At 43.3% G+C, this 12,433-nt stretch overlaps 1 protein-coding gene across 2 annotated transcripts in view; it reads left to right on the top strand.

Annotated features, from left to right (window-relative positions):
* Positions 1-12,433, top strand: part of LOC122788278 (alpha-actinin-4) — a 1,502,973-nt gene that overhangs the window by 525,055 nt on the left and 965,485 nt on the right. For both annotated transcript variants that reach the window (XM_044055436.1, XM_044055378.1), the window contains exon 7: positions 6,010-6,091. In XM_044055436.1, the coding sequence (XP_043911371.1) occupies positions 6,010-6,091 (82 nt within the window). The remainder of the gene's footprint in view (positions 1-6,009; positions 6,092-12,433) is intronic.

Genomic DNA, 12,433 nt, shown 5'->3' with positions numbered 1-12,433 from the left:
TGAAGAATCCATTCCAGCTGCTTCTCCACCAGAAGAATTCTCCTTTGGAAACCTTACATGCCATGCGAGAACAATTCCAATGGCAGGAACAGGATTTCTCAGATTCCAGAAAAAGACTTAGGACTTTTCTGCACCTACCACAACACAGGCCCTTAGCTATACCTCCTGTCCTCTCTGTTGTGGACGATGCATTTAATGATGTCTGCACTGCACCAGATTCATTACCTCCAGCCCCTGCCAAACCAGATAGATTTTACAGGGTACCAGACACTCATCATCACCTATACAAGGCCCCACTTGCAGACCCCGAAACTATATCCCAGGGTCCTAAGGCAGTAGCCTCGACCACAGCAAAAAACCCTATTCCTTCTGAAAGGGAAGCCAGGTCTTTAGACAGATGGGGCAAAAAAGTTTACACCTCAGCTACTCTCTCAGCTAGAGCTTTAAACTGTCAGTTTCACATGATTCAATACCAAGAGTTTATGCTTGATCAGTTAACTAAAAAACTATCCTCTGATGACTCTATAGATAAGAAATATGTATTAGAAATGGTAAATAACATACAACAGGTTAGTAACCATTCCTTAAAAGGTGGCTATGATGCACTGGAGGCTTCATTTAGATCAGCCATGACTGGCACAATGATAAGACAACATGCATGGCTGAAGGAACAGGTCTTACCGGATCATGTTAAAGCTAAGTTATTAGATGCTCCTATGGATAAGGCCAGTTTGTTTGGTACACCTGCCCAGCAGGTAATGAAGAAAATGGAAGAAAAGGCAAAATCTGTACAAACGGTTAAAGATTTCTTGCAGGTTCAGCCCCCAAGGTTTAGCAGGAACTGGCCTGCCAAAAATTGGTCCTTTCCTGACTCCACAAGATCCCAAAGGGGCAGGAATAGACGTTCCAGAGGCAGAAATCAATCTAGAGGGGGTGCCTACAGAGGACGACAGTGGCATGGTAATAACAGAGGCACAGGTACAGCCACTACCACTACAACAGCACAATCACAGTGACTTGATCCTAACTCCGCCTACCAGGGAACAAATAGCAGCACCATTAGGCGGAAAATTAACCTTATTTTCGAAGAACTGGCACTATATCACAAAAGACAAGTGGATTTTGCAAACCATAGACCATGGTTATCGGTTCCACTTCCACGCTTTACCAGTCAAAAGAGGAATGCCAAATCTGCCTCCAAATCAAAAAACAGAAGCTCTATAGCAGATAATGCAATTAACAAAGATGAGAGCTGTGGAAAGAGTACCAATAACAGAACAAGGCAAAGGATTCTACTCCAGACTATTCCTAGTTCCAAGAAAGGAAAAAAGTTGGAGACCTATTCTAGACCTGTCCACCTTAAACACATACATCATTGTCCCAAAATTCAAAATGCTGACCCTACAGCAACTTCTTCCCATGCTGGGCAAGGAGTGTTGGCTGGTAACTCTAGATCTCAAGGAGGCATACCTGCACGTCCCCATTCGACCAATTTGCAGAAGATACCTCAGATTTCTTGCAGGATCAGAGCACTATCAATTCTCAGCATTGCCCTTTGGCTTATCTACTGCGCCCAGAGTATTCACAAAATGCCTGGCATCAGTAATCTCCCACTGCAGACTACAGGGAATCCAAATTTATCCATACCTGGACGACTGCCTGCTACAAGGGGACAACAAAAGCAAGCTGACAACAGATTTACAAAGGGTCATTTACTTGCTAAAAGGACTGGGATACACAGTCAATTTAGAAAAATCAAGGCTGATACCATCCCAAACAAGGACATTCTTGGGCGCAGAATTGGACACAGTAAAACAAATGGCATTCCTAACTACAGAAAAACAAAAAGAACTCCCTCTTTACTTCTTGGCACTAACAAAACAGAACAAGCTAACAGCAAGAAAAGTTCTGCAGGCCTTGGGCTTCATGGCATCATGCATAATCTTGGTACCACATGCCAGACTGCATATGAGAAAACTACAGTGGTACCTAAAGAATTTATGGTCCCAACACAGGCACAGCCTAGAAGCAGAAATTCCACTAATCCCATGCCTAAAACAGGAGTTCCTATGGTGGGCTCAAGCATGCCAGTCAAACCCAGGCCTACCCTTTCACAACTATCAAGCAAGCCAAACCATCACAACAGGCGCCTCAGACCTGGGATGGGGGCTCACATGCTGGACAAATGCATACAAGGATTGTGGGCCTTGGGACCAGCTTCACCTGCACATCAACCTAAAAGAAATGCTGGCAGTAAAACTGGCAATCCAAAAATTCAGACCATTTCTCAAAGAAGGCCATTTGATAAGGACAGACAACACCACAGTCATGTGGTACATCAACAAACAGGGAGGCACTCATTCATACCCCCTATGCAGAATGACTTTGGACCTTTGGAATCTGGCACTCAGCTACAACATCCAGTTACAGGCAATATTTGTACCGGGAAAGGAGAATACTCTAGCAGATATGTTAAGCAGAACCACCTCGGATGCTCACGAATGGATGCTACACCCGGACATCTTCAAGACCATCTCAAAGAAATGGGGAATGCCACAGATAGATCTATTCGCTTCCCCTTTCAATCACCAGCTCAAGAAATTCTGCACAAGGACATTCCATCCACTTGCATGGAAAGTGGATTCGCTCTCCTTCAGCTGGAAAGGCCTGACAGCATATGCATTCCCACCTCTTCCCTTGATACACAAGGTACTACTAAAAATCAAGGAGGAACGTCCAAGGATAATCCTGATAGCTCCTAACTGGCCAAGACAACACTGGTACCCATTGCTGAGGAGCATGTCTCTGGGCGAAATGTGGTCAATACCCCTGATGCCTTTGATGTTAACTCAGGACAACTACAGCATCATGCATCCAAATCTAAAAACGTTGCAACTGACTGCATGGGACATCACATAGCAGCAACTAATCCAGATCTTTCCCAAAGGGTTAAAGACATTATCCTTGAAGCCCGCAGACCTTCAACAAGAAGGAACTATGCAGGAAAATGGAAAAGGTTTGTCATTTGGAGTGCTGAAAGAGGAAAAGATGTGTCGAATATAGATATTGCTAACATTCTGGAGTACTTGGCAGAGCTTTTACATACAGGCCTGTCCTATTCCTCCAAGATACATGCATCAGCTATTTCAGCAGAATACAGCTTTGATCCACCTGTCTTTTCACATCCTCTACTCAGGCAGTTCCTCAGAGGGATCAAGAATGTAAAACCTCCTAGGAAACCACCATTGCCAGCTTGGGATCTGAACTTTGTGCTAGAAAAGTTGACACTCGCACCTTTTGAACCAGCAGCAACAGCAGACTTACAGCATCTATCATGGAAAACTGCTTTCCTACTGGCAATAACCTCAGCAAGGAGGGTTTTTGAACTTCAGGCCCTAATGGCAGTACAACCCTTCCTAATCTTCCACCAAGATAGTGTCCATGAGGACTAATCCTACATTTATGCCTAAGGTGGTATCCAGAGTGTCTTTAAACCAGGCAATACACCTACCTACCTTCTTCCCCAACCCACAAAACAGAGGGGAAAGAATGCTGCATACCTTGGATGTACATAGACAGCTACGCTACTACCTGGACAGAACAAAAAGTAATAGGAAAACTGACCAGCTTTTTGTAGCCTATGCAACAGGAAGGGAAGGAAAAGCAATTTCCAAACAGACAATCTCCAAATGGATAGGAAATTGCATACGATTCTGTTACTCCTTCCATGGAAAACCAATTCCACAAAACATAAGGCCTCATTCTACAAGGGCAACAGCCACTACCACAGCCTTCTTACGAGGAGTGGCAACCAAGGACATTATTGAGGCGGCTACTTGGACCTCCGTGCATACATTTGCCAAGCATTATAATCTACCTCTGTATTCCAGATCCCGAGCAGGGTTTGCCACTGCTGTACTGCAGGGGATCCTAACCACACCATAAACTATTCTTCCTCCTCCCCTAGTTGGCTATGGTATTCTACCCAGTTATGACTGCAGATGCATCCATGAAGGACATAGTACAGTTTTGTACCTACCATAAATGTAGATGTCCGAACTGGATAGCATCTGCAGTCAGGATTACCCTCCCTCCTTCCCCTCTGTGGTACTCCTAGGGTATTTACCCTCCTAATAGCTAGCTGGTGGGGGGAGTCTCTTATGGTGTATTTGTTTGTATATATGTACATACATGCTTATTTTTTGTGTTTGCCTTCTATCTTTTGGAAACATTGGCATTTACCCAAAATTTAGCCTTCCAAGAGGGCAACTGGCATCTGGGGCAAGAAACACTGAGGAAAATGGCGTCGGCTGATGCCTTTATACCCGAAGACCAGCAGAGATGACGTCGGGTGAAGTGCGACATCAGCCGAAGCCGGACCCGGACTTTGGAATCCGGCCGACCGAAGGGCTGCCCGACGACAGGACAACCCAGTTGTTATGACTGTAGATGCTATCCAGTTCGGACATCTACATTTATGGTAGGTACAAAACTGTACTTTCTGCGGCTTCCCTTGCCGTAAAATTTTCTCCTTATGGAAATAGGGGTGTATTCTCTTTGTTGGTCCTGTCTAATTTTATGTCCTCTGCTTCCTTTTTATTTTTTTAGCGTTAGAATGGATCATGCTGAGGCACCACCCTTTGTAATAAAGGATCTTTTGTCTTGCTGTCCTTTTTGTGGTGTTTGACTTGAAGGGATTGTATAGGTAGAGCAGATGTACATCCAGAACAGAGGATCTTAGGCCAGTTATTAAATCTTATTGCCAGGCAAGTATGGCAAGCAGACTGCCGGCAAATGCTTTTTGGTTTGCTTGGTACATACGAAAAGTCCTAGAGAGCTTTTTGAGAACCCATTCTACCTGCAGCCTGTAGAACTGCATCAGCCTGGATGGTGTGTGAGGAGAAGCAGCTGCCCAGACTTTTGCAGCTATTGTATAGCGCTTTTCTGTCCGAGCAGGGCAGTCTTTTCATCAGAAGTTTAGCAGGGCAGCTTACTATTGCTTTAGTAGTGTTCATTTGGTTGAGGATTCTTAGTGTAGCAGTGATGTTACTTTTTTAACATCTGTTTATATATTGAATGTAGTGACACGAGTACTTTGTACGAAAATGGGTAAACTGGCACATTTTTCTCGACATTAAGATATTTTCTGTATGGTTTTTAAGGACAGAACATATAAACTCCTGCCAGCTCTTGCTTAGACGGCTGGAACACTAGCTGTGTTCCAGGTGACCAGATTTTGATTAGCAGCTTGGGCAGTGGTTTGAGTTGTCTTGAGTGGAAGGAAGAATTAGAGGTCCAAGGTTCTAGAGTTCCCTTAAATATTGCAAATGTGGAAGCATTCATTCAGCTCACCAAGCCTGTTTAGCCTTCAGAGGTGCCTGCAAGCATGAAATAGTGCAGGGAAGGTGTAGTGGTCCAGTCAGTGATAAAGGTTTTGTTTTCTGCTCATTGAGAATGGGATTGGCTAGAAATGAAAATGGCTGTCTTTGTAAACTGCTCCTGCATCTGACTGTTGCCCAAAAAGGAGCAAATGCGCTGGCTGATGGAGAGCTGATGGTCAGTAGGCAAGAAGAGAGTAGTAGACTGCAAAGAAGTGCACATTATGAACATTTGATGCATTGTATGACCTCGTAATGTAGCAGTTGCTGTGAAGTGGAAAGGGTGCGCTGCAATACCCCTGTGAGTTTTAAATGCCAATACTAATTCCCATGTTTTGTATTCAGTGGACATTAAACTTTGAGTTTGCTTGTGCAGATGGAGATTTGTTGGAACTTAATTTATATTTAATATTGCACTGAGGTATTCAGTGTAGACATGGCTTTCATTGAAGGGGGTTTTAATTGACCATAATTTGTATGAATTCACTGATATTCACTGATATGCATTTTGAAGCCAGATACTAATTTCCTATTTGAAGTGAGAGTGCTATTCATCTGTCTGTTTTGCTGGTAGTAGGAGCAGTAATGTTGACAAATCAAAAGTATTGCTTAATTTGTTTTTTATTTTTAGGATGATCCTGTTACAAATCTTAATAATGCCTTTGAAGTAGCAGAGAAATACCTGGATATTCCAAAGATGTTGGATGCAGAAGGTTGGTGCTATTGTGCATGTAGTTGGATAGAGAAATGTGTACTTATTTTACCTATGAATGTTAAGTCTTTATGGATATAGTTATCCTTCCAGACTCCAGAATTGGCATTTTGGTTCTGTCATTTGAGGGTTCTGTCCATTTTGACATTTTCTGATCCTGTAAAGTTCTTTAAGACCCAGTAAACAAGGGAAAGCTTATATGGGGCTGTTGAAGTGCTGAAAATGTTAGGTAGGCTTTGAGTGCTAAAAAGGACTGCTGTAAATTACCTTTGACATTATTCTTGGTAAATGTTATGATTTGTCTTTATCTTGTGCCAAGTTGTTTTGCTGCTTAAGGTCGAATTTCATGTAGTCCTTAGCATGTAGAACAGGTCTATATTGCCAGATCGAAACTTTCATTAGTCTAAAGATCGATCTGGTAATATCAAAATCCAAAAACCGTAAATGGCAGATTTCACATAGGTAAAGAATTCCCTTGGCTGTTTGGATTATGCCCTTTCCTCCAATGTAGAGCAATCTCTGAGTTGGTATATTTAGTTAGGGGGGTTGGGGGGGGGGGCACTTGATTTGGTTTTAATGTTTTTTTTCTTATGTGGCCAATGGAGTTCTTTCCTAATCGTTCATCTGCGGTTTTTGGATTTTGATATTACTAGATCAATCTTTAGTTATTCGACTAAAGTTTATCTGGTAATATAGACCCTGTAGAACAGCAAGTACTACACTGCTTCGTGCAAGTACACTAGCTTTTACTGCTGACTGCAAATTTTAAAAATCTTGTCTTCTGAATTCTGCATTCATTTGTTTCAGTAAACCAGCTCCCTTTGATCAGACCTCTCGTTTCAGACTTACTAGATCAAGGCACCATAGAAAGAGTGCCATCCTCTTTCATAAGGAAAGAGTTCTAACCTATTGGGTACGAAGGAAGGAAGGACATGAGACACATTCTGAATCTCTTTTTTTTAAATACCTTTTTAGAAGTACTCTCTCAAAATGCTCTGTGTGCACACCCTTCTGCTTTTTATTTTTCCTTATGCCTTTCTTGTAGGGCTATACCTGAAGGATGCCAACTTCCACAACCCCATTTGACTGTCTTAAAGGAAATTCCTCAGATTTTTCCCTGACTCATAACATTTTCAGTTTACTGCTTTACCTTTTGGTCTTTCTACAGCACCAAGAGTTTTTACAGAGTGCCAAACTCCAGTGGTAGCCTTTTGTTGCACACATAATTCAGATGTTCCCTTATCTGGATGACCTACTGATTCTGTCCATAGACTCCCTCCGTGAGCATGTATATTTCATGGTAAATCTACCCATATTAGGGTTCACAGTCAACTTCAAAAAATTCCATCTCACATACACTTACCACCTGTTTTTTTTTTTTTTTCTGGGTTGCAGACTAGACACATGCAGAATGTTGCCTTACTTCCTCAGGAGAGAATTCTGAGTCTGGCCACCTTTTTCAGGAACCTGTACTCTGTCAAACTGCAAGGGAGATGCTCAGGACCTTGGGATTCATGGAAGCTGCCATTCCAGTGGTTTCTCTGGCCAGACAGCATATGCAGAAAATTCAGTGGCATTGGAAATCAGTCTGATCTCAAAATTCCCATCCCATGTTTATCTCCCCCCCCCACCAATTAGCTTGCCCAAAAAATGAGCTACACTGGTGGGAGAGATGGATGTTCGTGTTTCACTTTTGCAGCCATTCCATTTGGGTAATCTGCTGGCAGGCTGCAGTCAGTCGGCCTGAATTCCAAAGTCTTGGGTCCTGCGTCAGTTGCGGTCTCCTCTTCCATGACGTCAGGTCATCAGGGGTATAAAACATGCAGCAGATGCCATTTTCTTTAGTATTTCTTGCCGCGCGGTTCCCGAAGCAGAAGCATTTTGCGAGTGCCGGTCGGCCGACCACTGAAATGTTAGAGTTTTGAATTTCAGAACAGAAGTCTTCACTAAAGTTAAGTACCCCGTTGGGGTAATTTTTTCTTTCTTTTACCGATGTCAGAAAAAGTTAATTGTATTACTTGTTGAAAGCAAATACCACATAAGGATTTCCATCTATACTGTATTCCTTGCCTAGGCCCTGATCACAACGTGCCTGGCTGTCTGTTTTCTGCTAGATTTAACCAGCATACTATTAAACGTCTATATATTTTTGCATCAAAGTATTTTGGAAACAGATTTAACTACTCAAATGTCGTCTGATAGTAATCCAACTACCGGAGTACATAAAAAAACGCAAAGAAAAGGACAGAGAAAGGCAGTCGAGATCCAAAACAGATGACAAAGCTTCCCCTAAGCCAGTCGCTGGTTTGCCAGTACTCTGGCACTTTCGCAGACCCGGATACCCGCTACCTTCGAGTCGCAGGCCTCTACTGACACCCATGTTGACTCCGGCATGCCGCAAGGTACTTAAGGTATTGGACTGACTGATAACTCACTCGGATGGGTCTGAAGCTGGTGAGCAGGCACCAGCTTCTGAAGGTGTATTCAGACATTTGTATATCAAACCGAAAGCTGCAAAACCAACTTCTAAAACTAAAAGACGTATGAGCCACGTGCACAGGCCTCTGTCTAAAAAAAACAGATCAAAATGGCTGAAGACCTTATTACCTCGATCAGGGTTACCCATCCCCCTCAGGCCTAGGCAAGACACTGATTATGAATCTTCAGATCAGGTTTCTATTTCTTCTGATCAGGAATTATCTATACCTCCCTATGAGGATTCTGATGCTGAGGAGTCTATTCCATCTGCATCTCCTCCTGAGGATTATTAATTTGGAGAAACTTTGCATACTTTGAGGGAGCATTTTCACTGGGAGAGTCAAGGCTTCTCAGAATCAAAAAAGAGGCTCGGGGATTTCCTTTTTCCTCAGCATAAGCCTTTAGCCATTCCCCTTGTTTTAGACAGTGTGGATGATGTGTTTTCGGAATCAAGCTTGACCCCTGACTCCTTGCCTCCGGCTCCCAGTAAGCCTGACAGATACTACAGGGTCCCTGACTCGCATACATTTTTATTTAGAAACCCTGCTGCTGATCCTGAAACTATTTCACAGGGTCTAAAAGGAGTTGAGGCCTCAACAGCAAAAAAATTCTACCCCCTCTGACGGAGATTCAAGGGCACAGGACAGATTGGGGGGGGGGCACAGAAAGGTTTATCCATCTGCAACCTTGGCAATCAGGGCCTTAAACTGTCAATTTCATATGCTTAAGTACCAACGACATGTTATGGGATTGCTGAAACAGAAAATGATTTCAGAATTTGCAGAAAAAGAATTGCAGGAATTGGTGCATGCAGCTGAACAAGTTGGAAAGCATACTTTGCAATGTGGTTTTGATTCCTTAGAGGCCTCCTGCAGGGCTGCAGTTACTGGTTTTGTGAGGCATGCCTTGTTAAAGGTACAAAATTTGCCTGATCATGTTAAAGCTTAATTGCTAGATGCACCTTTACAGCATGATTCTCTGTTTGGTATTAAGGCAGAAGAGGTTTTAAAGAAAATGGAAGACAAAGCTAAGTCTATGCAAACTGTTAAAGATTTCTTACAGGCGCAGCCACCTAGATTCGGTGGACACTGGCCTACAAAAAATTGGAAATTTCCTGTCAGACAGAGCTCAAATGGGCAAATCCAGATGCCCTAAGGGTTCCAGGTACCAGGCTTAAGACTTGTACAGGGCAAAGCAATGGGGTGCATCCACCTCCAAATCTGGAGGAGATAAAGTGCAAACCTACAGAAAGCAATCCCAATGACTTCCCTCTGCCTACACCAAGCACTTACCTTTTGGCAGCACCCATACGGGGAAAACTAGCACTTTGGCAGTTAACCCAGTGCAAGTGGGTACTAAACATTGTATCACAGGGATACAGATTTCATTTCCATACTCTGCCAATGGCAAATGGTTGGCCAGATCTGCCAAACAAATCAATGGGCAGAGGCACAGAAACGGGTTATGTCCCTCATGGATATGGGGGCCATTCAGACAGTACCAGAACAGGAAAAATGACAAGGTTTTTACTCTACTGTTCTTGGTACCCAGAAAGGACAAGGCCTGGCGGCCAATACTGGATTTATCGATTTTGAACACATACCTTGACATTCCAAAATTCAAAATGCTGACTTTGCAGCAGCTTCTGCCCATGCTGGGCAGGAATGCTTGGCTGGTTACTTTTGACCTAAGAAGAGGCATACCTGCATGTCCCAATAAGACAATTGTGCAGAAGATACCTCAGATTCAAGGCTGGCTTATTGCATTACCAATTCTCTGCACTGCCCTTTATCTTATCTGCTGCGTCCAGGGTCTTTACAAAAACTGCCTGGCACCAGTAATTGCATTTTTCAGACAAAAGTATACAAATATATCCTTACTTGGACTGTCTCATTCAAGCAGAGAACAAGGACAACTCGACATCTGGTATCTGGTATTTGTCAAAAGGCTTCTAACATGCCTAGGGTATACAAACGAAAAGAAATCACAACTGGTACCCTCTCAAAAGATAACCTTCCGGGGTGCAAGCTTGAATACAACTGCCCAGATGGCTTACCTCGCGCCAGACAAAGGCAACTGACTACTTCAAACTGATGGCAACAAAAACCCAGTCTTCTGCAAGACTGATTCTGCAGGCTCTGAGCTTTGTGGCATCCTGCATAGTACTGATTCCGTATGCAAGACTGCATATGAAGAAACTTCAGTGGTACCTAAAATGTTTATGGAGTCAACATTCAGTGTCTGGAAACTATTCCTCTCATTCCCTGCCTGCAACAGGAGCTTCTACGGTGTGCAAGGGCATGTCACCAAAACATGGGACGGCCATTCACTCTACCCCTTGCCAGCCAAACCATCACAACAGACTCAGATTATGCCTGGGGGGGCCCACATGGCAGGAAGATGCTTTCAGGGCATATGGTCACCAAAACAAATGTATCTGCATATCAACCAGAAAGAGATGCTAGCTGTTCAAAATGCCCTAACAGCCTTCAAGGACTTCATCCAGGACAACTACTGATAAAGACTGACAACACCACAGTCATGTGGTATATAAACAAGCAAGGGAGCACACTCCTACCCCCTCTGCAGATTAGCCATGACACTGTTGAACACAGCTTTGACCTACCAAATACATCTGCAAGCACAAGTCCTGCCAGGAAAACAAACACTCTGGCAGATGATTTAAGCAGAAAACTTATGGACCCTCACGAGTGGAAACTAAATCCACAAGTCTTCAGCATGATAGAGAAATGGGGGAGCCCAGACGTAGATCTATTTGCCTCTCCACAAAATTATCAATTGAAAAGATTCTGCACAAGGACATATCAGACGAGCATGGAAAGTGGACGCTCTATCCTTTAGCTGGAAAAACCTCAGTTTACGCCTTTCCTCCTCTGCCTGTTCTCCCCAAGGTCCTCCTAAAAGTCAGACAAAAGAAACCAAAGATGATACTAATTTCCCCAGACTGGCCCCGCCAATACTGGTACCCAATTCTAAGGAACTTTTCTCAATACCCAGCTTGGACCTTGCCTCAAAGACCGCAACTACTGTCCCAGCAAAACAAATCAGATCCTGCACAATCAACTACAAACTCTGAACCTGGCAGCATGGCTGATCATGTAGTCATGCAAACACCTCAGTAAAGCTGTGATGGATGTCATTTTGGAAGCCAGAAGGCCTAGTACTAGAAAATCTTATGCTGACAAATGGAAGAGATTCTGTGCTTGGAATCTAGCACAAGGAACTGTTACAGCAGACCCAAATATTCCTCAGATATTGCAATACTTAACTGAGATGCTTGACAAAGGCCTATCTTTCTCATCAGTTAAGATCCATGCCTCTGCCATTTCAGCTCATTACAATACAGAGCCACTAATCTTTTCTCATCCTTTTACTAAAGCAGTATATTAGAGGAGCCAAAAATTTAAGGCCTCCTAGAAGATCACCATTCCCTGCATGGGACCTCCGTTGTGTTGGAAAAGCTCATCCTGCCTCCATTTGAACCAGCTGCTACCGCTGATATAAAGTTCTTATGGAAAACAGCTCTGCTTCTAGCAGTTACTTCAGCAAGAAGAGTTTCAGAGCTACAGGCCCTCATGGCTATAGAGCCTTTTATTATATTTTACCCAGACAGGGTATCTCTGAGGACAAATCCTACTTTTATGCCTAAGGTGGTTTCCAGTGTGGCACTTAACCAAACAATTCATCTGCCAACCTTTTATCCAAATCTGCAGAACAAGGAGAGAATTCTGCATTCCTTGGACATACACTGACAACTAATATTCTACTTAAGCAGGACTAAAGCTCTAAGAAAGTCTGAGCAATTACTAGTGACATAAGCTACAGAATCAGAGGGCAAGGCTAT

The sequence above is a fragment of the Protopterus annectens genome, chromosome 1.part0, assembly GCF_019279795.1.
Source record: "Protopterus annectens isolate FY-2018-M chromosome 1.part0, PAN1.0, whole genome shotgun sequence".
NCBI lineage: Eukaryota > Metazoa > Chordata > Ceratodontiformes > Protopteridae > Protopterus > Protopterus annectens.
Note: the sequence above shows the minus strand (reverse complement) of the source record. Positions and strands in the feature narration are given on the sequence as shown.